This window comes from Antechinus flavipes, chromosome 2, assembly GCF_016432865.1.
Source record: "Antechinus flavipes isolate AdamAnt ecotype Samford, QLD, Australia chromosome 2, AdamAnt_v2, whole genome shotgun sequence".
NCBI classification, from domain to species: Eukaryota; Metazoa; Chordata; class Mammalia; order Dasyuromorphia; family Dasyuridae; genus Antechinus; species Antechinus flavipes.
This window is the reverse complement of record NC_067399.1, coordinates 39,921,862-39,947,293: the sequence shown is the minus strand read 5'-3', so window position 1 is coordinate 39,947,293 and position 25,432 is coordinate 39,921,862. Positions and strand designations below refer to the sequence as shown.

At 40.2% G+C, this 25,432-nt stretch overlaps 1 protein-coding gene across 4 annotated transcripts; it reads right to left on the bottom strand.

The window, feature by feature from the left end:
• Positions 1-1,244: 1,244 nt before the first annotated feature.
• On the bottom strand, positions 1,245-24,680 carry ADGRG5 (adhesion G protein-coupled receptor G5). 4 transcript variants are annotated; one of them, XM_051974541.1, is made up of 14 exons: positions 24,558-24,680; positions 14,008-14,139; positions 13,557-13,644; positions 11,671-11,818; positions 10,390-10,512; positions 9,724-9,840; positions 8,651-8,693; positions 7,174-7,283; positions 6,924-7,045; positions 6,502-6,558; positions 5,695-5,978; positions 4,012-4,129; positions 3,599-3,876; positions 1,245-2,992 (listed from the first exon to the last, which is right to left on the bottom strand). In XM_051974541.1, exons 2-14 carry the CDS (start codon positions 14,072-14,074, stop codon positions 2,700-2,702), a joined length of 1,848 nt encoding a protein of 615 aa, XP_051830501.1. In that variant the 5' UTR covers positions 14,075-14,139; positions 24,558-24,680; the 3' UTR covers positions 1,245-2,699. The 4 variants fall into 4 exon arrangements, with proteins under 4 accessions (XP_051830501.1, XP_051830502.1, XP_051830503.1 ...); XM_051974542.1 differs by lacking the exon at positions 24,558-24,680 and adding an exon at positions 16,240-16,439; XM_051974543.1 differs by lacking the exon at positions 6,502-6,558 and having other exon boundaries at positions 24,558-24,678.
• Between the last annotated feature and the right edge of the window lie 752 nt (positions 24,681-25,432).

The window sequence follows — 25,432 nt, the reverse complement described above, 5'->3', positions numbered from 1 at the left end:
GCCAGGCTGCTTTCATGATTATCCTGACAGCTGTGAATGGAATCTGGGACTCCTGATTTCTGCCAGTGAGCTTTGGCCAACAGATTGATCTTACTGGGCCCCTCTCTCACTATGGCCTTTTTATTGGGATTGCACCTGTATAAGGGAAAAGCAGTTTTAACTTGGGCTGAGTCAGCTGAATAAAGCAGGGTAAGCCTGATCTGGATTAAAGAGCCAGATGGACACATTCCTTTCCCCTTCATTAGGGCTCAAGGCATCAGTAATAGGAGATGCACCTCCTTCAGAAAGTTGAGCTTTCCCCCATGTTGCCTTTCCCCCTTGATTATATTGTAATTGGTTTATCCCCCAAGTCCCCTGCCTCCCCTTAAAGAACCTAGCACAAGACTCTGCCCACAGGAAATGGGTCTGTTTTTCACAACATGACTGTAGACTTTATGGTCCCTTATCATACATGATCTCCTTCCTTTCAATTTCACAGAACCATTTACCACCCTCGGTCCCACAATAGCTCCACGAAGTGACTATATTATTAATATTTCCTTTTTCAGTTGAGGAAGTTGAGATTTGGAGAAGTGATGTGTTTTGCCCAAGTTACTATACAAACATTGATACGTCCTTTATCTCACCCCAGATGCCCAAAGATTTGGTGCCTATCAAGAAATTAGTGGGGAACAGAATTCAAACAAAGTGGGAAATGGTCCCTCCCTCAGACTAATTATCTAGGTCCATCTATCCCAAAGAGGCTCTGTAGTTCAATCAATTAGCAGTGACATCCCAATGGCCCTGGTCCTGATCCACATTTAGGAAGTCTTTTATCAGAACACCAATTCCCATTGGTGGCTGATGTTCAATATGCCTTAAACCAAATGAATGTGTCATATCCCCCTTTAACTAGCTCTTCCTCCTCACCCCCTATCAATTAACTAACGTATCTTAAGTGTCTACCATGTGCCAGCTCCTCTACTGAGTGCTGGGGAAACACAAGATAGCAATGTCTCCATGAGGAAGTCTTGCCCATTGTGTTGCAAGTGAAGGAGGTAGGGCAGAGAAAGGACTGGACAACATTTACCACATACCAGGAAAATGCTCACATTCATGTTGGAGTGGGAGGTGGCAGGGGAGGGGAGCAAAGCAGAGATAAACAAAACTTAATTATTCCCTCCTTCTTGTGAATAATAGGCTCTTCCACGAGACTCTCATCAGAATTGACTCAAATAGGAAATAACATACACACTCAATAGAGGTATAGAGCTCTATCTTATTCTGCAGGAAAAGAGGAGGGGAATTGGATATGTAAAGAGGTAAGGGTGATAAAAGAGAGGGCATATTGGGGGAGGGAGTGGCCAGTAGCAAAACACTTTTGAGAAGGGTCAGAGTGAAAGGAAAGAGAATAAATGGGGGAAAATACAATTAGCAATAGTAATTGTAAAAAAAAAAATTCAAAACAAGTTTCTCTGATAGAATATTATTGTGCTCTGGGAAATGATGAGCAGGATGCTATAAGAAAAAAAAAAAGCTGGAAAGTTTTCCACTAACAAAGTGAAATATACTGTACACAAAGTAATAGCAATGTTCTGAGATGACCAGGTGTAAATGATTTTGCTATTCTCAGTGATACAATGATCCACTACTACTCTGAAGGAGTTATGATGAAAAGTCTTATCAATACCCACAGAAGGAACTGATCAAATCTGAACACAGATCAAAGTATTCTCTATTACACAGATTCTCTCTTTTTCTCTCTCTTTATTTTTACCTTAATTTTTCTTGAGGGTTTTTATTTTCATTAGGGAGGAGAACTGTGGTTTTTTTCACAACTCAACTTTTATAGAGTTTTACATAACTTCACATGTAACTGGGGAGAAATATTAAATACATAAAAAGAAAGAAAAAAACAAAAAATAATAGCCTCTTATATCCATTAGAAAAGAAGCTTGGGGGAGCAAGTAAGGGGATACCTAAAGAGATAGCAGCATCTGGGTTCAAGACCTTCCTTTAACACATACTGTGTATGTGATCCTGGATCACTTAACCTCCTGGCCTGTGCCCAGGCAAAAAAATCGAAGATCTTAAGTTACAAAAGAGTTGCTGATCTGCACAGATGAAGAAAGCTTCCACATGAAGAATTTCCCAAATAGAAAATCACAATTAAAAAAAAAAGTCTCCACAGAATTTATGTTCTCCAAAGTACTTATACAGAAATCAGCACAATGGGTCAAAAGATCACAGAATTCCAGAGTTATAAGGGACCCCAGAAATTATCTAGTTCAATGTCATCTTTTTTACAGATGGACAAACTGAGGGCCAGAGAGGGCCCAAGGTCACATAAAGTTTTGACTCCTGGTCTATCATTTTTTCTACTACAATATACTACTTCTTCTTTCTAATATTCATGAGATGTAGGATCATCTTCATTTGACAGATAAAGAAACAGAAACTCAGAGAGTTGCTTATGCTTTGCCCAAAGTGATACAATAATCAGATGGCAGGATCAAGGCTTCAGATCTGGCTCCTAATCCAGGGTTTGTTTCCACTTAATAACTATGATTGTTTCCAAAGACTACTGAGGCAATGCTTAGATAGCCTCCAACTGAGTCTTCTGATCCTGCTCTGAAGGAAGATGATCTATGGGGAAAATTACATGTCTCTGGCCATGGTCCTTATCTCTTTTTTTCTGAGAGAAAAATCAAGGACAAGAATTAGTTCTCTGAGTGTGGGCTCAGGATTTTGGCTGTTTCTTGTTTCCCGGGGAAGCCAATAGTACTGGGCATGAAAGGTTGTACCTCCTTATGTCCCATATTCTTCTTCACCTCACCCTCTTGGTGACTTATTCCATGAAGACTGGACAAGCAAGTGACAGAAGAAGGCTGAACAGCTCTGAAAGGAGAATTATGGTTTGGGAGCCCAGTCCGAATCTGTGAAGAGCTGGAGATCTCAGCCTCCAAATCAGAATGTCGCTTTTGGGCACAGAACCACAGGAAGAGGAAAAAACCTGTGAACAGAATGATGGCACATCATTGGAAGAATCGGATGAGTAATCTTGGCCCTAGAGTTCAGATACCCTCCTGAGAGTATTTAACCATTCCCTAAGATCCCAAGCCATGCACAATCTCCATTTTAGGAAAAGAAATAGGACGTGGTGGAACATTTAGAAAAGATGGAAGGAAATGAATCTACTATTCCCAACAGAGAAGCAAATGAGATTTTGGATAGTTTAGCCAACCTTTGGCCAGGAAAGCTGGACAAATTCCAAGGCTCTAAGGCTAATATATTGTCCTGGAAGATGCCTAAGACACATGGAACACGAGTCAACTTTCAGGAGAGTGTGTGGTCAAGATGAGGGGACAAACAGGAGGAAATAATCAGCACTAGGCCAAAATCATAGGAGTAATCCCTAACTCGACTCCACCTCTTCTCCAGCTGGCAAAAGCCTACAGATCTTGTGCAATCCTTCCAACCCTCCCTCTGATCACTCAACAGAAACTGAGAAAGAGATGAGATGGTTCTAAGATTCCTGTCGCTCCTTTTTTACAGAGACACGTATCCCTATAGCCACACTAGGCTTTCCCTCAGTCAGTCAAGAGAGGGGACAACTGACCGTAGAAGGAGTTGAAGATGGTGAAGAGGAAGAGCTGAGGCACTAAGAATTCCTGGAAGGAGAAGAAAGCCAGGTTCCAGGTGATCCCCAGAAGCATGCTCAGGCCCAGAACAGTAGTGAAGTCCTGGCAGGTTCGTGATTTCCACTTCTTCTCCCGGGAGCGCAGACCACAGAGCATCTTCACTGTCCATATGAGTATGACCAAATTGAAAAGGGATGCAACACCTGCATAGCCCATTACAAAGACCCGGTGGATTGCTACTGATTTGATCCAGCACCTGGGAAAGAAGGAAGGGAAGTTTTCGAGAAACCAACTGGAGCTGGGGAAGAAAGCCCTTGCTCCCAGTCTCACCCTGGACCTACAACTCCTGGAACTCAGGGCTCCCAAGGTCCTGAGACTCCCGGGCACTTACATGGAAACATTTTGAAAGTTGGTATCATTCTCCAGGCTGGTTTTTATTGGAATAGTATAGTGTCCATATGCAGACCTCTTCAAAAGGAGGAGGAAAATCACTATGATGGCAGGAAACCCTGTTGAGAGAAGAGAGCCTCAAATAGGGGAGACATGGAGCCAGTAAAGAGGATCTACTGGATGCCCTGGAATAGGGTCTCAGTTGTTTCTGGGAAGGATAATAGATATGAGTGTCTTCTAAGCCCTGATATTCACTATGTAACCCAAGAGGGGATAGAATGGAGTTCCTGGAGTCAGGAAAGCATGAACCCAAATCAGGCCTCAGATACTTAGTAACTGTGTGACTATAGGCAAGTCACTCAAACTCTGTGTGCTTCAGTTTCCTCACCTGTAAAGTGGGTATTTTGTGAGGATAAAATGAGATAATGTGTAAAATGCTTAGGACCGTACCTAGCACATAGTAGGTATTTAATAAATGCTTATTCTATTCCTATGGGATCGCAACCACTTCTTGTCACACATACACAATCAGTTGTTTGTCTGTTTCTTGAGGTCTCTAATGATATCTTCTCCTAGAAGTGTAATCAAAAATCCTCTTCCAGCCACCCTAATATGCTCTGAGGTTCCAAGGAAATCCATTTTCCTCATTGTTGATTGGCTGACTAGATCAAGGGTCCCAAGAGGGGTCCCAGTCATGCTTACCAGCCATCACACCCCTGAATGGATATCCTTCCCCTCTTCCAGCTTTCTTTTAGGTATGGACTTCCTACATTAAAATGTGAGGTACTTAAAAGTAGGGATTCTCTCATTTGCTTATATTTGCATCTCTAGTGCTTAGCACATACTCTGTAATATAGTAAGCATTTAATAAATGCTTTCTATATCTCTATCCTTCTCTGTCTCACCAGCCCATCCTACTAATAGAACTTTTGTCTTTTCTTTTTCCTTTCTTCCTCCTTTCCTTTTTTCTTCTTCCCTTTTTTCTTTTCTTCCTCCCTTTTTCCTTCCTCTCTTTCTCTTTCCTTCCTTCCTTCCTTCCTCCCTTCCTTTTTCCTTCCTCCCTCCCTTCTTCCCTTCCTCTCTTCCTCTCTTCCTCCCTCCCTTCCTCCCTTCCTCCCTCCCTTCTTCCCTTCCTCCCTCCCTTTCTCCCTTCCTCTCTCCCTTCCTCCCTTTCTCCTTCCTCCCTTCCTCCTTCCTTCCTTCCTTCCTTCCTTCCTTTCTTTTTTCTTTCTTTCATCTATACATCCATTCATCCATACATCTACTCTCATATTTGTCCATCTGCTTACATTCCTATTTATTTATATATAACCCATCTTTCCATCTATCATCTATGTATGTATCATCATCTATCTCTTTATCTATCCATCCATCTATCCATTCTCCTATCTATTCATCTATCTTCTTTCTCCTCCTCCTCCTTCTTCTTTTCTCTCTCTTCTCCCTCTCTCTTTCTTTCTGAATGTCTCTGTCTCTCTTCCTCTCTCTGCCTAGTCTCTCTTTGCCTGTTCTCTCTCTCTTTCTCTGTCTCTCTCTGTCTCTGATCTCCTGGCATTGATTATACTATTGAGGAAGTGGGTGAAAATTATTATGGTAAAGGAAAAAGGAAAAGGGGGATGGAGGGTGTGGGGAGAAGAAAACAGAAGTCAAAGAATGGCAGAAGGAGGGAGGGATCGGTGCTCACCCCAACCTAAGGCACAGAGTTTGAGGATATATTTCCGGATATAGATGTTATAGACTCGGACAAAGAGTAAGTAGAGGTTGAAGCCCTCAATGGCCATCCAGGTGAGGCAGCTGAGCAGTGAATAGTGCAGCAAGGCAGCCATGGCCACACACCCTATTGGCTGGAAGACCAGAGAAGGGCTGAGCAGGAAGGTGACATTCAAGAGTATGACAGACACATGTAGGTTTATGTGGATGTAGGTTGTGGAATCTCTCTTCTTCTTGAAATGGGATGTGGATGGCCCCCTGTGATTAGAATAGAGCAAATAATTAATTCCCCTCCAAAGATGGAAGGATCTTGAATGAAAGTTGGGATTTGAATGGATCTAAAAAGTTTACCACCCTCACCTATATCAAAAACATCAACAGGACCTAGCTAATCACTAGGAGTTCCAGGTCCAGAAATCTTGCCTCTAAAAACTAATCACTTATTTGTCCTTACTAGCATTTGTCTATCTTCAGTATAGATTAGTCTACTCTCTGTCCCACCTCTTCATCATTTTCCAACAGAGCAGGGACAAGAAGTCTTAATTCTTATTGTGAACAACTCTTGGGACTTGTCTGTTCCTGGAGACCCTCCACCCCGCACAAATAGGTATTACTGTTATCTGCCACTTCCAAATTTCATGGGCGTAGGGTCTTTCTCAAGTGAGAAATCCAGGGGACAGAGGAAAGTGGCTCAGTTAGGTAGAGAAGGAATTCCCAGCTCTTTGCCTCATTGTTTCCATCTGTTTAGGAAAAATGGCTGAAAAGCTGGAGAGATGTTTACCTGGAGTTCTCTATGATCCCCAAATTGAAGGTTTTAGAGAAGCAGCCAAGGATTTTTCTGAGATGAGGAAGTGAGTAGATTAGGATGAAACGACCTGGCTCAAATTCCCAGAATCCCAGGACAAAGTGAACCCAAACTCAAGCTATAGTTGACCCTTTTCCCATTCTGGAGAAGGACAAATAGGGCAGATGCTCTTTCCAACCCATTCTACTAACTCAGCATATGCTCTATTATTCCAGAGAATTGTCCATCTTCCTTGCCTTCCCTGGGAGCAAATGAAGAGGAAGACATGAGGATTTTTTTTTCTTGGTGGAGAGGGAATAGGAATTTGACATGGATAGAAATCTGATGACATGGAAATTGAATGGAACGACATGAAAATTTGATCCTTAGGGGAACCTGCCACTGATGCTAGGGAGTACCTGGAATAGAAATGGAGTAGAATGGTGAGCAACGAAGCCACAATAGATAAGCTACAGCCCACAATGGAGATGTAGGTGAGCGGATCCAGTAGCTCCACACTAATTTTGCTGGATGAGAGTTTCTGAAAGAGGTGAAATGAGAGGCAGGAGGATAATTAAATGCAAACAGATAAGCTGACTACTTTGGAGAAGTATTTCTTCTCTGGGACCAGACTGGATGGGTGAGTTCAACCTTGGGCTGGTCACTTACCATGAGGACAGCAAAGTAAGTGAGGTGGTCACATTGGCACAGGACTTTATATGGTGTTACCTCAACGGTCTTGCATCCCTCAATGCTCCAGGCCCCCCAACTGGCTTTTCCTGAGGCAAAAAGAGGGATAGAAGTAGCATAGATCTCGATTCAATTCAATAAACATGGTAGGCAGCAAGGAATATTGACTCTCTATTATCCAAGTTGTGAGGTGAGGTGGGGAGTAAGGTGGGTTACCCATAGCAAATATGGCATCATAGATTTTTTTATTTTAGTGTTAGAAAAGAACTTGGATATAATTTGGTCCAGTCTCCTTCTTTCTACAGCCCAAGCTGGAAGAGAAAGGGGAAAGGGAAGGGACATGGGAGAAATCCAATGTTCAGAGATATTTAGCATTCCCATTCTGAATCCCATTCTGATTCCCATTCCAGTATCTTTCCACTCTGCCCAAGCTGGATTTCCCCCCTATCACCAGTTCTCATCTCAAGTCAACTTGAAGAAGTCAGCAAAGTTTAATACTGGCCTGAGCATAGCAGAATTAAGAAGCACTTTTGTGGAGGGGTAGGGAAAGAAAGTGAATGAGACAAGAAGAGACCCCAAAGACAAATATAAATAAAGCCATGACTAGGATTTGGTTTTCTCCTCTGAAAAGTGAGCATACTCTACCACTACTCTTAGTGTGCTGATAAGGATAAAATGAAATCATATGGATAATGGCTAAATGGTATATTATTGGACATAGAACAAAACCAAAAAATATAGAAAAGTATGAAAGGACTTATATGAACTGATATGAAGTGAAGTAAGCAGAACCACAAAGAATCTAAATGATTTTATGTAAATGGAAAGGACACTGAGCACCAAAAAAAAAAAAAATTGAAAATTAGCATTTCTGAATTACAAAAAAAATTAGCTTAGCCCCAAAGAAGAAGTATGAGGTTTCGCTGTTCCCAACTTTATTATAGTAGTGTCTATTGGAGGGAGGGGAATGATGTCTATTGTTGCTACGTAAAACACCGTATTTTTCCCATATGTTGTTTGGTTTTACTTCTTTTTTCCTCATCTTCTTCCTCTTTTCTTTCTTACAAAAAAATCTTTGTTATAAGAAATGGTTCTCTGGAAGGGAAAGGGGAAGGGGAAGGGACATGGGAGAAATCTAAATGATGAAAAAACCCTACAAAATATATAACATCTACCTTGAAAAACAAAACCAAAAAATCAGATCAGAGATGGAAGAGGCTTTGGAAAAATAAAAAGTGCCTATATGAACTTCCCTTCATCCCAGCCAATACCAGTGCTGAGTTGATTGCCTAACCCCTTAAAATAGGTCTGGAAAGTGAAGAACAGGCTACTTCTAGCAGATCTAGGTAGCTATGGTTTCCCCCCCAACACTCTATAGCCTTGATTGTTCATTTTTTGCTGACATTTTCAGCCTCTGCCAAACCCTCTCAGGATTGTGCCCTCTGTTGGAATTCACCTGCTCCTTCTTTCCAGAAGACGCACGTCAAGTCATATGTAGCCTGTGATGGGGGAAAGAAAAGGTCAAGTGAAAGAAGATCCTGTTCAGTTGTCAAAATCAGTGTCAAGGATGAAAGGATTTCCGTCCTCATTTCTTCCCTAAATGCCTTGATCTTAACTGAGTCCTTGTCTTCAGGGACAGCTACCTTTCCCTACAGAGCTGGACAGATTCCCACATTGTCAAATCACTGGATGAAATGTTCTGGGATTAATATAAACTGAGAAAATATATTCTGTGTGATGTCACAGGCACCTAGAGAAGGGAGAAAATGTGGAAGCTAGTCTCCCTCCAGTTATTTCTTAGAAATTATCACATTTAATTTCATTTTACAAATGAGGAAATAGAAGCCAAGAAGATACACAGCTAATAAGTAATAGAAGCAATATTCAAACCTGGATTATCTGATTATAATTTCAGTTCTCTAAGTCATAGAATGCTAGAGTTAGAATGAATCTCAGGGATCAGGTATGTTGACTTCCTTATTAGACACATAAGAAAACTGAAGCTGAGAGAAGGGATATTATTTACTTAAGATCATCTTGTAAATTAGTGGAAGAACTGTGTCTCCTGACCCACACAAAGGGCTCTTTCAATCCCAACTGGACAAAGGCCGCATTGTACCATGGGAGGGTTCAAGCTACTCACTGAGTAGCCCAACTTCAAGACATTTTCCTTTCTAAAAGTTCCATTTGGGGGTTCATTCCAGCCAAAGACTGTACTCAAACCTCAATCCCATGGCTAGTCCCAGACATTGAACAAATATTGATGAAGTCCTGACCAGCTAAGCTATTTAGGGAAACTATCACATCAAAATGCAATGATTTGGCAATAGCTCCAAGTGTTTGGGTTTTGTATCAGCAGCTTTCAAAGGGGTGTGTGTGTGTATGAGAGAGAGACAGAGACAGAGACAGAGACAGAGAGAGACAAAGAGAGACAGAAAGAGAGAGAGAGAGAAAGAGAGAGAGAGAGAGAGAGAGAGAGAGAAAGAGAGAGAGAGAGAGAGAGTAATGGAGTGGTTCCACTCTACTCACTAGGCTTTCATTGTGCCAAAAGCTGATGTTTATGTTCTGTTTCAGGTTGGACACACTATAATTCATCAAGATGGCTCCTAGGATATTATTGTTGAGCAGTAGACTATTATTGTCATCCTGGAGTGAAGAAAAAGGAAAAGGGATGAAATAGGCAGGAAGAGCATCCCAGCTCCTGCCACCCAAACACAGCAGTCATGAGATCACCCAGCTAACTGTCTTCAGGTCAGCTGTTTGAGAATGGATAATAATTTTTTTATTCTTGATGGTGTCAGAGGAAGTCAGAGGAAAGGAGGGTTGGTATTAGAAGGGGCAGAGAGGGCAAAAGTTGGCACAGGAAAGATCAAGAAGGATGGGATTAGTATAGAAGAGAGTGGGGCTAGTAAAGAATAGCCCCCAAGGGTTGGCAAAGGACAGGGCACAGAGAGAGGAAGTTGACACAGAAGAGAAAGGGGGAGGTGAGATTTAATGTAAAAGGGAATAGGAAAGATTGGGACATGATCCTCTTTCACTACTACCATTCTTCCACATGGAATCAGGGGGACTGGGGACAAAGCTAAAAGGGTAGGACCCAAATAATGGGGCACTTCTGGGAGGGAGGCTGAGATGATTCCCGCCCCACCCCCCAGCCTTGACTCCCTCAGAATCTGCAGTCTCCATTTTTCTGACCTGGAAATAATATTTTTGGTCAAAGTAGATACAGATTAACCGCAGCTCCAGGGAAGTATTCCTTTCTGCGCAGGCTTGCTGAGTCAGCTCAGCGGGGAACTGCATGACATGTCTGGTGGTAGCCTGAGGGGGTCCAGAAGAGGTATGAGCATTGACCAAGCCATTGTAACAAGGATCTGCTTCTCATTTTTGGAGGGGCCAGCCAAAAGCCCGGGCTCTTGGAAAAACATGAAGACATTGGATAGCAATTAGAAGGGACATAGTACCCATTGGATGAAATGTTCAGGCTGATGTTCCAAGATTCAGTGTGCTACACACTAAACTAGACTCGGAAGCCCAGGAGGGGCAAGACATGTGGTGGGGAGGTCTTTCTGTATTCCTCTGTACCAGCCCTGCTTCATATACCATTGGGACCTATGAATCATGATGCTCTCACCAATTGACTAGTCAAGGAGTCAATATTGTGAATTAACTACTTTCTGTGGAAAGAACTCAAGTCCAACAGTTCCATTAGAGCAGCCAGTGGGAAACTTCCACTGGAGAGACCAGTCTTCTACCCTTGGTAAAGCTTCAGTCTGAAGGATGGGGTCATAGGGCCACAAGTGCAGGGTACCTTAGAGATTTTCTGGTAATTTAAGTTCTTACTCCATTGATGAGAAAACTGGAGCTCAGAGAGGTGAGTAGCCACCTAAACAACTAAAATTTTTTCACTCCAAATCTGGTGTTCTTCCCCCTATACAAATCCCTTTTCCTCTTTAGCCATATATATATATATATATATATAATTTCCCATTAGGAACTCAAAGTGCTTAACTTACAGTAAAATAATAGTAATTAACTAGCATTTATATAATACTTTAAGGTTTGCAAAATATTTTATATAGATTAATGTATTTTATCTTTACAAAATCCAGAGAGGAAGGTGCTATTATTATATCCATTTTATAAATGAGGAAACTGAGGTACAGAGAAGTTGGTATCATAGGATCACACAGATAGTGTCTGAAGTAGGACTCAAATGTAGGTTTTCCAGCTCCAAGTCCCCCACTCTATCCAACATGATTTTACATAGAAAGGAGATCCTGTCTATGGCTGTTTGGTGCCAGGATCTTACTGAGTCAGAAGCAAAGCCAGGATGACATCTATGGATCTTGACCCCTACTCACCACCTGTTTGGGGGAGGGGAATCAAGAATTTAGACTGGAGGCTAATTTAGACTGGACAACTCCCAGAGCATCTGTACAGAATGTGAAAGGAGCTAATGAAGGCGATGTCTCTGACCTTCTGTAGGTATGAATCCTTAATTATGAGTCCAGAGAAGTTACAGGTGAGCTTGAAGACCAGAGACTGGATGCTATTGGTCTGAAGAGTGATATTCACACTAGGCAAGATGACATGGTTCAGCATATCCTCCAATAAATGAATTGATCTGGGAAAGAAAGGGAAGGATTATCAGGTGATGGAGAGGAATAGAGGGAAGGAGATAAGAACCATGCATGAAATGGCTGAGGAATCAAGTCTTCTTTTTTAGAGGCAATGGGGATAAGCCAGGATTTGTTAAGTGTCTGAGACTAGATTTGAACTCAGGTCCTCCTGACTTCAAGGCCAACACTCTATCCACCGTGCCATCTAGCTGCCCCAAGATCAGGTCTTCTTGATACCAAGTTATCTTCTTTATTCATTGTACCTACTGGTTGACATGATTCATGCAGAGGGGAGGTCAGGTCTGTGATGATTTGGTACCAGGATTGCACTGAGTCATAAGCAAAGCTAAGATGTTTAAAGACTCCTGACCCTTCCCCATAAGCCATCTAGGGGACCAGTAGCCCACTTCTAGGTCCTAGGTTGGCCGATGTAATGCTCAGTTTAGAAGAATGAAGGAATTATATTGACCAAATTATGAGACTGAAGTTGGAACCATTGTCTGCACTCTGGACTGATAAGGCCATTGTGTGTGGAGTGTCTAAGGTCTGGGCTATGGAGGCTTTCTCCACTAAGGGAAAGGGAAGACTGACAAAGAAAGAAAAGAGTCTCTTCCTCACACCCAGAGAGAGGACTGTGGGAACTGAGTGTGGACCACAACATAGCATTCTCACTCTCTCTGTTGATATTTGCTTGCATTTTGTTTTCTTTCTCAGGTTTTTTTTCCCTTCTTGATCCGATTTTTCTTGTGCAACAAGATAACTGTATAAATATGTATTCAAATATTGGATTTAACATGTATTTCAACATATTTAACATGTATTAGAATACCTGCCATCTCAGGGAAGGGATGGGGGGAAGGAGGGAAAATTTTGGAACAGAAAGTTTTGCAAGGGTCAGTGTTGAAAAATTACCCATGCATATGTTTTGTAAATAAAAAGCTTTAACAAATAAATAAATAAATAACAAAATGAAATTAAAAAAAAAAGTCTCTTCCTCCTGTATCTTTAAGAATAATACTGCCTATTCTGAACTGAGCACAAGAATGAAGAAAAAAATGGAAAGGAAGGTAGGGGGGAAGCTGATTAGGTGAACCCCTGGATTAACACCAATGTCATGTGCCTAGAACAGTGTTTTTCGTGGATTTGCCCATTATAAAATTCAACCTGTGCTATTCTTTCCCTTCTACCCTGTTCATTTCTCGAATATTGTCATTAATATTCCTGAGGCTCAGGGAAGTGATAGTAACAAATTTCTCTATCCTAGCAAAGCTATTGGGGAACAGGAAGAAAGAAACAAGCATTTATTAAGCTTCTACTATGTGTCGGGCACTGTACTAATCATTTTACAAATATTATCTCATTTGATCCTCACAACCACTCTGTAAGATGTTATGATTACCCCCATTTTACAGATAGGGAAACTAGCAGAGATAGAGATTAAGTTACTTGACTAGTAAGAATCTGAGGTCAGATTTTAACTCAAGTCTTCCTGACTCTAACCAAGCTCTTTGTCTATGATGGGGAGACAGAGTCCCAGAATTAGACAGCTAGCCCAGGGTCACATAACTAGTAACTCTCAGAGGCCAGAATTCCAAAGTCAATTTTCTGTGTCTTTCATGCAGCCTTTTGGTATCAGACCTCTTGATTCCCTTATCTTAGGACTGCACCCCAAAAAAGAGAAAGAAGTAGCAGAGAGGTAGCTGCAGAGGAGAGAGGAAGAAGTTACTGCCCATCCCCTCTCACCTTTGGCTATTTTGAGTCCTCCGAGAGAAGGGTAAAATTTCTAGTCTCTCCATGTATGCAACAATTTCACTTGTTGTCCTGTTGGGAACTGAAGTCATATTCATGAAAGTTGCAGAGGGCCTAAGATCCCAGCCTGGACTTATCCCTTGTGCTCCCCCATTTCCCCAAGGCTTAGGGTGAATTGGACAGAGATGGAAAAACTCATCCTTTTGTCTTCCTTGTCCTCATTTTCTCATCTGGGAGGTCTCTCCCTGGACGCATCCAGGGCCTTGCCTCTGACCAAGTTCCTGAGGGGTCCAAGTCTGCCTCCCACCAACCTTGCATGCTCCCAGGCCTTGGGGGCCTTCCTAAAAACACAAGTGCACATGCACGCACTTGTATATACTCACAGAGTCAGAATCTGACTTTGCTCCGTGTTCCCGCTCAGTAGGTGGGATGTGAGCTGGCTTACCTTCATTAGTCCAGCCCCAACCAGTGAGAAGGCACAGGAACAAGAAGGGCCACTTGGGAAACACCATTGCCCCACGGTCTCCGTGTCACTGCTGTACTTGCAGACTTCTTGTTTGACTCACATGCTTTAAAGCTGAAAGGGATGTTAGACACCATCCAGATCAGATCTCTCATTTCACAGAGGAGAAAACTAGCCCAGATGGCAAGTGTTTGGTCCAAAGTGTTACTACTGATTAAGGATGCGTGCTAATTATTTGTCTTTGTTATCAAGTCTTCCTCCAATTTATCGCTCAAAGAACCACAGTATTTCAGAGTCATTTATTACTGATACAAAATCCCCCCTAAATATATATCTGATGAATGGTCATCCATTCTTTGCTTGAAGCTGCTGAATGAGAGGGAACTCACTACTTCCAAAAGTAGACCATCCAATCTTTGGGGTACTCTAGATTTTTGTGACATCAAGCCCAAATTTCTTTGAAAAGTTCACCTGTTGCTTTTAGTTCTTTTCCCCAGGACAAGCAGAACCAGTCAAATCCTCCTTCCATATGACAATCTTTCAAATATTTGAAGACAGCTATTATATCCTCCCTCCCCACAATCTTCTCTTTTGCAGGCTAAGCAATCCCATATCTTCCGCTCAATCTTTTCCTGGCATGAACTTAAAGCTCTCCAGCATGTAGGTTGCCCTCCTCCAGAGGCACTCCATTTTATCAATGTTCTTCTAAACATGGTAACCAGAACTGAACATAATACCCCATATGTGTGTTGAGTCCAGAGTAGATTACTGGATAACTATGATCTCTCAGTTCCTAGAAGTTAAACCTCTCTTAATGCAGTCAGAGATTGAATTAGATTTTTTTTTTGGCCGCCATCTTTCACTAGTTGACTCATATTTGAACTTGAAGCCCATTATACTCTTCCCAGATCTTTTCCAGAACAACTATCTAATCATACCTCTTCCATTTTGTCTTCTGATGCTTCATTGTGACATGAGGTGACTATTTCTAAAAACTATGATGATGAGATATAAATTCTGGAAGATTCTACCGTTCTAGAAAGTCTTTAAGTAATTTTCCAGTGACCAGCAATGGGTTAGGAAGATGCCCCATTTCTAGGTCCTCAACTGGACTTCAGAAAAAGTAGGCAGTCTTTGGTGGGATGAGGGAGAGATGGGTGTTAGAATCCTAGTGATAACTCAACTTGAAGCAAGGTGATAACTCAAGGCAGAGGCAGAAGCAAAGGACAAAGCTGCAAGAGCTCTTAGAACTAAGAAGAGAGAGAGGAATTGTGGGATATGAGAGAGAGGGATTATGGGTTTCTTCTCAGAGTGCTCTCTGGCCCTAAAAGCTTCAAGGGAGGTGTGAATTCACAAAGTTACACAGTTAACTTTGTGAATCTCCCATACTTGTGAACTCCAATGAGTAAAGGTATAAACACAAGCATTGTATCAATTACATTGAGTTAACACTAGGATTCCAACAGATGGGGATGGCTGGGAAGGGATATAGTCCTTCTACCCTTCCTGTGGGATCCTTCTTCTCTGCCTTCCCAAGGGAAACAGGTCTAAACCTGATCCCAGTGACTCATATTCTCTGCTAATTTCCAATTTCACATCTCCAATTGCTTTTCAGACATCTCAGAATGGATGTCCAGTAGATATATTAAGCAAAACTTATTATCTTTCCTCCCAAGCCCTTGCCTTTACTATCTTTTCTTGTATAGAGCAACCTCCTATTATTCAGAAGAGTACATTTTAGGGAGCAAGGTTTAAGAAACCCCCCCAAAATTCTCGCCTTTCAAATTTCCCCAAATCTGAGAGTTCCCAGGAGAGGAGAGAAGGTGAGACCAGATAGGGTGAAAATAAGGACCACGTTGAAAGTGTGGTGGGCTACTCTATTAGGAGAGAAAAAGGGAGAAAACTCCAGGGATCCTAGGGCTTCTGGAACAGGGACTGAACCACCCTAGGAACATATAATGTTTTCCTAGACATAGGAGTGCTCATGTCTGACTTTTCTGGGAGAGATTTAACAGCTCATGGGGACAATTCAGGAGGGACAGAAAAGGGCAGGAAGTTTGTTCCAAGTCTCAATCCAACCAAAATTTTCTTTCTCTGAAAATTTTGCCATTCCCAAACGCTTAAACTTTCCTCAAGAGGAGAAAAGTGGATGGACTAGTGAGCTTGGGACTAGGGTGCACCTAGAAGAAATGAAGGGCCCCCTTCTCTGCTTACCTTGCTTATCTTGAGTGCTGAGATTATCAACCAGTAATTAATGCTCTAGAAGGGCTGGGTCCTTTGCACTCTGTGAGAGAAGCCAGATGTCAGCAATTCAGTTACTAGTGGTCAACTGGGATATAGAAGTGGGTTAGAACCAGGTCCATGTTCTGACACTGACTAGGCAGTGTTACTCAGAAGAGTGAATTTTAGGGAGCAAGGTCTAAGAAAAGTGGAAAGTTAGGAGAGGGCTGCATTATAAGAAGCTTTGAATGTCAAACAGAGCATTTTCTATCTGATCATGGAGGCAAAAGGGAGCCTTTAGAGTTTATTCAGTGGTGGTGGCTGGGTTGGGGGGAAGTTGGGCGACATGGTTGAACCTGAGCTTTAAGAAAATCACGTTGGTGGCTAAATGGAGGATGGATTGGAATGAGGAGGGACAACAAGCAGACCCCCAAACAGGCTATTACAGTGGTCTAGGTGTGAAATAGTGATGATCTGCCATAGAAGGATGGCAGTACAGAGGAAAGAATGGGGGTTTGTTCAAGAGATATTGCAAAGATGAAATCTATAGGTCTTAACAATAGTTTGCATATGAAGAGGGAGAGATAGGGAGGATCCAGATTGAATTCTAGTTTGTGAGCCTGAGGGATTAGGAGGATGATCAGATAGAAAATGTTCTGTTTGACATTCAAAGCTCCTTATAATGCAGCCCTCTCCTAATTTTCCACTTTTATTAGACCTTCCTCCCTAAAATGTACTCTTCTGAATAATAGGAAGTTGCTCTATACAAGAAAAGATAGTAAGGGCAAGGGCTTGGGAGGAAAAATAATAAGTTTTGCTTAATATATCTACTGGACATCCATTCTGAGATGTCTGAAAGGTAATTGGAGATGTAAAATTGGAAGTTAGCAGAGAATATGAGGCAAGATAGATTTAAGAAGCAGCATCAATCCATGGCACTAATCAACTGTGAAAGACTTAGTAACTGATAAATACAACGATCTATGATCATTCCAAAAAACTCACAATTAAAAAAATGCTATCTACCTCTAGATGGAGAACTCATGAATTCAGAATACAACCAGACTCTTGATTAGGTGAAATAACATGAATCTCAAGGGAAGAAATTTTACTGAGAAATGAAGGAAGGGGGAGAAACCGAAAATGGGGAGGAAGAAATATTCCTACTCACCAGCTTCAAACAGTGAGCCAAGGGGAATGAGTAAAGGTATTGCCATTCAAAGGAAGGGTAGCCAGGGAGGCTGTGTCACCTGGAGGAACCTGTTTTCATTAAAAGTTAGTAGATGGAAGATGAGGGAAAGGAAAATTCTTAAGATGAAGGGATGTTTGTTGTCAACGGAACAGGCATTCAGAGGGCACAGTGGAAAGGCTGAATGGATTTAGAATGAAACTTTGGTGTGGAAGGGTTGAGGGAGATGAAAATGAGGAATCAGGTGGTAGGGGGTATACAGTGGTGGGAGTTAGAAGGTGATATATAGGAGTTCAAAGTCACTGGATGGAAAATCTGTGATCAAGCATGAGAAATTTCATCTGTGAGTGGAGAATGTCACTGCTGTACCCTCAAAGAACAGGTGCAGCAGTAGATGAAAGATCTGAATTTGAAGAGAAGGTGGGACACTGGGCAGGCAAAGCAAAATGCTTTGTGCTGGTACAGATGGAAGCAGTTGCTTTGGGGCACATGAAAGCTACCCACCCCTACCCTCAGCAGCCTTTCTTCAGGGGACCTTTTGTACCTAGAACAAGATGGAAGGTTCAAGCCACTTGCACATATGTGGTCTGAGAGCAGGAAGCTCCCTCCTCTTTGCCTGTTACAGAGTGCCCTAAAGTGTAATTGAAGTGTTATCTCTTCCAAGAAGCCTTCTCTGTTGACCTCTTAAGTAAGATGTTTCTCCTCTAGTCTTGCAAATTCTGTTTTGTATTTCTCTAATACTTATCATGTAATATCATGCATTATCGATCTGGGTCTCATCCCCTTCCAATAGATTGTAAAGATGAGAGTAGATACTAGCACTCTATTATTATATCTAGCACAAATAAAATATAATTATATCAACATGCAATATTTTGCATTCTAGAGCAATATAATTGATATGTCAATATGTCAATAATTATATATTAAGGTATATTATTATATATTATATATTTACAATAGATCTATATATAATTTCATTGAGCCTCACCAACAACCCTATTGTTAGCCCCATAGGTGACTTGCTCAGGGTGATATAGCTACTATGTGTCTGGGACAGGATTTTAACTCAAGGATTTCTGACTGCAAGTCCAGCAATCTATCCCTGTGTCACATAACAGCCTATCATATAAGCTCTTTGAGAGCACAGACTGTCTTCTCTGGATTCTCCCCATCCATAGTATAGCATTATACCTACACTGAGCACTTACCTGGTGTGTGTGTGTGTGAGCATTAGAACACCTCCACACTCATTGGGCTCCTACCAGACAAGCTGAAATCCCTCAAAGCAGAGGGCTCCCATCCCTTTTGGAGTCTCAGACCTGAACTGCTTTCCTTGAGAAGTGGAAGCTCAACATCCTAAAGAGAACTGGAGTCTCCATTCCCTCAGAAACACATTTTCTAACTTACAGTGAAGATGGAGAATAGGTTATGGGAAGGAGAGCTACAGAGGCTCAAATAGCTGTTCGGTGCTGCTGTCAATGATGACCTTAAAGGAAGGGGAGGCAGGAAGCCAGCCCCACACCATCCTCAACTAAGAGTACCTAGACTGCGAAGGTCTTGACTTGGATCCGATGGATCCCCAAAGAATCCTTAGATGGAATTCATGTCTTCTGCGAATTTAGATGGAAAAAATATCATTTTTCTTTTCACCAACTTCTCACTGAAATGGAGCATTTCCTTTCATATCTTCAAACGTGATTCTGAAAGGTCTCCATAGGCTTCTTCAGATTGCCACAGGGGTCCAAGAAACAAAAATGGTTAAGAATGTCTAGCCTTAAGAGGAAAATGAGCAAGGAAGCAGAAAGATGTGAAGTCTAGTTGTGAAAGTCCTTGGGAGAACCAGATAACAAGGGATCTTAGGATGCTGAGAGGCAGATGGATATTGAGGATAACAGGGTACTGGACACCAGAGTTTGAGTCTTGCCTTACTTAGACTTGCACATTGTGGAACCTGAGAAGGCAAGTCACTGCTTTTATCAGCCTCAGTTTTCTCATTTGTAAATGTAAATATCAATGTAAAAAATGTAAAAATAATAACCCGACTTTTGCTACACTGTTAAGAGAATCATTTGCAAGCCTTGAAGTGCTAGTAAATATTAGCTATTGTTAATATTAGAATGGGGTAGGACTTTAGATGTAATCCAGTTATAAAACCACAGATTTAGATTTGGAAAGAACCAAAAAGGTCATGAATTTTAACCCCTTTTTTGAGGAAAGAAAGATGAAGTAACTTTTCCAGTGTCACACAACTAGGAAATTGACCTTAACCATTATATCATGATGCTGCTCTAGCTTTAAATCTCTTGGAACTGAAGAGAAAGATGCCCACAGTCACCTAGCTAACAATTCTCAATGCAGGAATTCAAATGCAAGTCCCTTGATTCCACACTGAATTTTATTTTCACTATACTGGGCTGCCTCCTTCTCTGAATGCCCTCTCCTAGGAAGGAGCAGAAGGGAAAGCGAACACCACCCCATTGGGAAAAGTGACTCATGAAGAGACCTTTCTAAATAGAAGCTGTAGTTCGTATCTTTTGATTAGGATCTAACCACTGACCTTCACATTCTCTTGGTATTTGGAGCTCAATTTCTCATTTGGTTTAGAATCATTTTTTGGTAAACTAACTTCTATAAGGCCCCAAACTCCACCTCGGGGGAGTCCCCTCATCAACATCTCAGCACATTCCCACTTTAATTTGTTACCCTTAATTTATGTGTCTCACCATATCCCTTAAGAGACAACTAAGAGAAGAATATTTTTCTCCTTTTACCGATGACAACTGAGGTCCAGAACAGTTAAATAAATTAGAATTGTAATGAAAGCCCATACGCATTGTTCTGGTGTCGAGTTGATTCATTGTTATTTCTCCCTGACTCAGAGGAAAAATAACAATCATTCTAATTGATAAGATGACATGGTATGGTCATTGGTTAGTTGGAAGAGATTTTGGAGACCGTGGAGTTCAATTTCTACATTTTATAGATGAAGGAACTGGTGAGTGATCTTAGAATGTAGAATGTTAGAGCACAGTGTGACAGATCTAGAAGGGATTTCAGAAACCACTTATTCCAAACCCCTTATTTCACAGACTAGGAAGCAAGATGGAATTAAGGGACTTGGTTTCTACTTTGCCACGAACTCCTTGAGAGATCATGGATCTGCTGTTTGATTTCTTCATTTTTACAATAAGATATATCATCCAATTCCATCCTTCTCACAGGCCTGAGAGATAGTGGAAATGAGATTACTTTGCCATATTTGAAATACAGAGAGAATAAAGTCTCACAAAACATTCAGAAGGGTAAAACCTAAGCCAGTCCCAGAGATACAAGGAAGCCTTCTCTATAACTGGCTTTGGGTCATTTGACACGTCTACACCAGCAATTGAGGTTGAGTCAAGGATGGTCAGAAGGGAGGTTACAGAAGGAAAAAATATGGTAGCTCTGTTCTGGGAAATTAAATAACAAAATTCAGCAAAATGAGTAAACTGCAAGTCACGCGGTAGACTAGAGTAAGCAGGAAAAACTCTCTAGAAGAGATGGGATTCAAACAAGATCTTGACCCTGAAGTTTGAGTAGGCTTTGGATAACTTACAGAATCACTGCATTTTGGGATGGAAGAGACATTACAATGTTTGCACTAGAAGGGATCCCAAAGCCCCAAATGACTGACTAGACCATACCTCAGGGATACTCACATTCAACCCCCTCATTTTTCAGATGCAGAGGCTGTATGTTCAAATGACTCTAAGTCTGTCACTCCTCACCACAGTAGAGGAGAGCCTGTTACTATCAATAAAGTTTAGACGAACACCCAGAATCAGCTGGGATGCACCATAGAGTCCCAGGTACCAATCAAGATGAAGGAGAGATGATGAAATTTGGTGTTTAAGTATTAGGGCCACTTTGGACAAAGCATCTAGAAACCCCATCTCCCAGCCTTGCGGTATTACCAAGCCCCTGCCAATTCAGAAAGAGAGCAGTAGCTGAAGCTTAGTCAGAAAAACTTTAATTAGAGAGAGACAGTGACCGAGACATTAAGACAGAGACTCAGAGAGAGCGCAGAAATAGTGGAGACCAGAAAGATGGGGAGAGAGAGATGGAACCATACTGACCTTAGCCTTGAGGATGATTTTGTTTCTCTTCCCAGGAGAAAAACTCTTTGAGTTTTTCAGAAGGAAAGAGGAAGTCAGCATTTCAGTTGTAGTGGCTAATTGGTCTCTTCAAGCAACATTTCACTATTACTGTGAATTCTAGAACCCACTTCTCTTTTCGTCTTGAAACCTGTAAATGCTTCCTCTGAGAGTGGGTGGAGAAAGGGAGAAATTAAAGGATCTGTTTCTCCTCTTTTTTATGCCTTAGATTGAGCTTTCCATAACTAACCTTGGTGTGTCCCTACATATATACTTGAGTGTGTGAATTTTAGGGTTGTAATGGAAAGAATGCTGGAATGGATAGCAAAGAACAGGAAAAAATTGGGTCAATATTAATCATTAGAGACATTTGGGGGGGGCTAGGGAAATTGGGGTTAAATGCCTTGCCCAGGGTCACACAGCTAAGAAGTATTAAGTATCTGAGATCAGAGTTGAACTCCGATCCTCCTGATTTCAGGGCGGGTGCTCTATCCACTGAGCCACCTATCTGCCCCAAGACAGTCTTCTTAAATTTTTATGATCTCGAGCCAATTAGATGATGAAGTAGATAAGAGCACTGACCCTGAAGTCAGGAGAACCCGAGTTCAAATCCTTCCTCAGACACTTGAGACTTATTAACTCTGTGACCCTGGGCAAGTCACTTAACCCCAATTCCCTTGCAAAAATAATTGCATGATCTCAATTAAAATGACCTAGAATTTGTAGCATGTGAGTATAATAGAATATTATTGTACAAAAAGAAAGTGATAAATATAAATAATTCATAGAAGCAAGGGAAGACATATAAATAGATGCAAGAGTGAAGTAAGCAGAACCAGAAAAATGATGTACAAAATGACTATGATGATGTAAATGAAATGAACAATAAAACAAAAGTGAATGCTATATTATAATGGCCAAACATGATTCTGGGGAAGAGTTGAGAAAATGAACCTTTATCCTTTAATGAGGAGGCAGGAATTTTGGGTATGGAATGTTTCATGTGCTGTCAAATAAAGTCATTCTGTCCTATGGCTTTTTCTGAGGCCATTTAAAAAAAATCTTGGACAGTAGAAAAGATTCAATAGAAAGTAGTATATATGGAATGCATGGAGTATATATGAAAATGAATTAGAAAAATTAGTATAACTGAAAAATGAAGAAGGCTAAACCTGGAGTTGGCAAAGTCCTTGATTCTGATCATATCTCTAATCCTACCTGTGTGACCATTAATTCACTTAAGTCCTCTGAGATTCTTTAATTTCAGAACTAAGTAACCAAGTCACTTGTCTCAGAGTCTTAGTTACCTCATCTGTAAAATGGGAATAATAAGATATAGAAGAGATTAACTTTAGATTTCCTCACCCAGTCCCCAAATCTACAAAGAGATAGTTCTGAGTCCTGCAGAGATCTTAAAATAAATAACCCAGACAAGTCAAGAGTTAGAAGCAAAATATGTGATTAATAAAATTGAAAATAAAAAAACCCATTATTCTGACAAATAATCCGAGGAACTATTTTTTAATTACTAATCTTTAAAAGTTAGCTAACCTGATTTTTTTAAAAGAGAGGGAAACCAAATTGTCAACATCAAAAATGTAAAAGCAGAATTTGCAATAATTGAAAAGTAAACAAAGGAAATTATCAGAAATTATTGTGTCCAGCTATATGACATAAAATATATAATGTAGAGGAAATAGCTGAATATTTATGAAAATATAAAATATCTACATTAATAAAAGAAGAAACAAATCATTTAAGTGTTTTTAAAGTCTGAAAAAAAATTGAACCATCCACAAGTGAATTCCAAGGTGGGGGGGGGGATCTCTAGAACTAGATAGATTTAAATTTAATGCTATCTAACATTCAAAGAAAAGTTTAATTTAACACTCTGTAAGTTGTTTGCAATAATAAGACCCTCTTTCAATCTTTTTCTGTAATACAAATATGGTCTTTTTACCTAACCTGGGGAGAAGATGAATTTAAAAAACCATCAGTATAATTGAAAAATGAAGAAGACTAAACCTGGAGTTGGCAAAGTCCTTGATTCTGATCATACCTCTAACCCTACCTGTGTGACCATACATTCACTTAAGTCCTCTGAGATTCTTTAACCTCAGAGCTAAGTAACCAAGTCACTTGTTTCTGCAAATCTATAAAATTGGAATAATAAGGTATAGAAGAGATTACTTCTAGATTTCCTCACCCAATTCCCAAATCTACAGAGAGATAGCCCTGAGTCCTGCAGAGATCTTAAAATAAATAACCCAGACAAGTCAAGAGTTAGGAGCAACTAAATAACAAAGTAGAAATCTTTAAATATATGATTAATAAAATTGAAAATAAAAAACTCCATTATTGTAACAAATAATCAGAGGAACTATTTTTAATTACTAATTTTTAAAAGTTAGCTAACCTGATTTTTTTTAAAAAAGAGAGGGAAACCAAATGGTCCACATCAAAAATGTAAAAGCAGAATTTGCAATAACTGAAAAGTAAATGAAGGAAATGTCAGAAATTATTGTGTCCAGCTATGTGCCACAAAACATATAATGTAGAGGAAAATAGCTGAATATTTACAGAAATATAAAATATCCACATTAGTAAAAGAAGAAACAAATCATTTAAGTGTTTTTAAAGTCTGAAAAAAAATTGAACCATCCACAAATGAATACCAAGGGGGGAAAAATCTCTAGAACTAGATAGATTTTAAAGCTATCTAACATTCAAAGAATAGTTTATTTTAATACTTTGTAAGTTGTTTGCAATAATAAGACACTCTTTCAATCTCTTTCTGTCATACAAGTACAGTCTTTTTACCTAAACTAGGGAGAAAAAAGGCAGAAAAAGAAAACCACAGACCAATATCTATAATTAACATTGATGCAAAATCATACACACATGCACACAGACACACGCATTAGCAAGTTGCCTAAATATTAGAAAAGTTATACTAGAACATCTTAGAAATCAAATAAGATTTATACCAGATATTCAGAGTTGGTCCAAAACAAAGAAGTCTTCAGTTGTCCCTGACTCTTTCTGACCCCATTTTGAGGTTTTCTTGGCAAAGCTACTGGAGTGGTTTGCCATTTCCTTCTTCAGCTTATTTTACAGATAAGGAACTGAGACAAACAGGGTTAGGTGATCGGTCTACAACAACCTACAACCTACAAGAACTTGTGTGAGATCAGATATGAACTTATGAAAATTAGTTTTTCTGATTCTAAGCCCAGTGCTCTATACATTTTGCTACCTAGCTACTTCTAAATAAGGAAGATTAACAATATAATGAGATATTGAAATAACATAAATAATAAAATCATTTTATTCAAGCAATAGATTTTGAAAAGACAAAATCCAAAATTTGTTTCTATTAAAAGCTCTAGAAATTATAGGAGTAATGCATATTTCATTAATATATTCTTTTTCTAAATCCAAGAGGAAACATTTTGTAAAATGGGGAAAAATTAGAAACCCTTACAATATCAGAGGTAAAGGAAATGTAGCAATTATTACTAATACTTTTTAACATGATATTATATGATATTATATGCACTGATTATAACAATAAAATAAGAAAAGGGCATTAAAGAAAAAGGCAAAAAATAAACAAAATTACCACTTTTGCAGATGATAATATGGTATATTTAAAGAATCCTAGTGAGTTACTTAAAAATCAATTGACGTAACTAATAACTTCAGTAAAGTTGTAGACTATAAGATAAATCCACATAAATCACCGGCATCTTTCAGTAATAAACCCCAGAAAACAAGCTAAAAAGAGAAACTCCATTCAAAATAACTACCAAAACTATCAAATTTTGAGGAGTGTATGTACTAAAATTCTATATGAATTTTG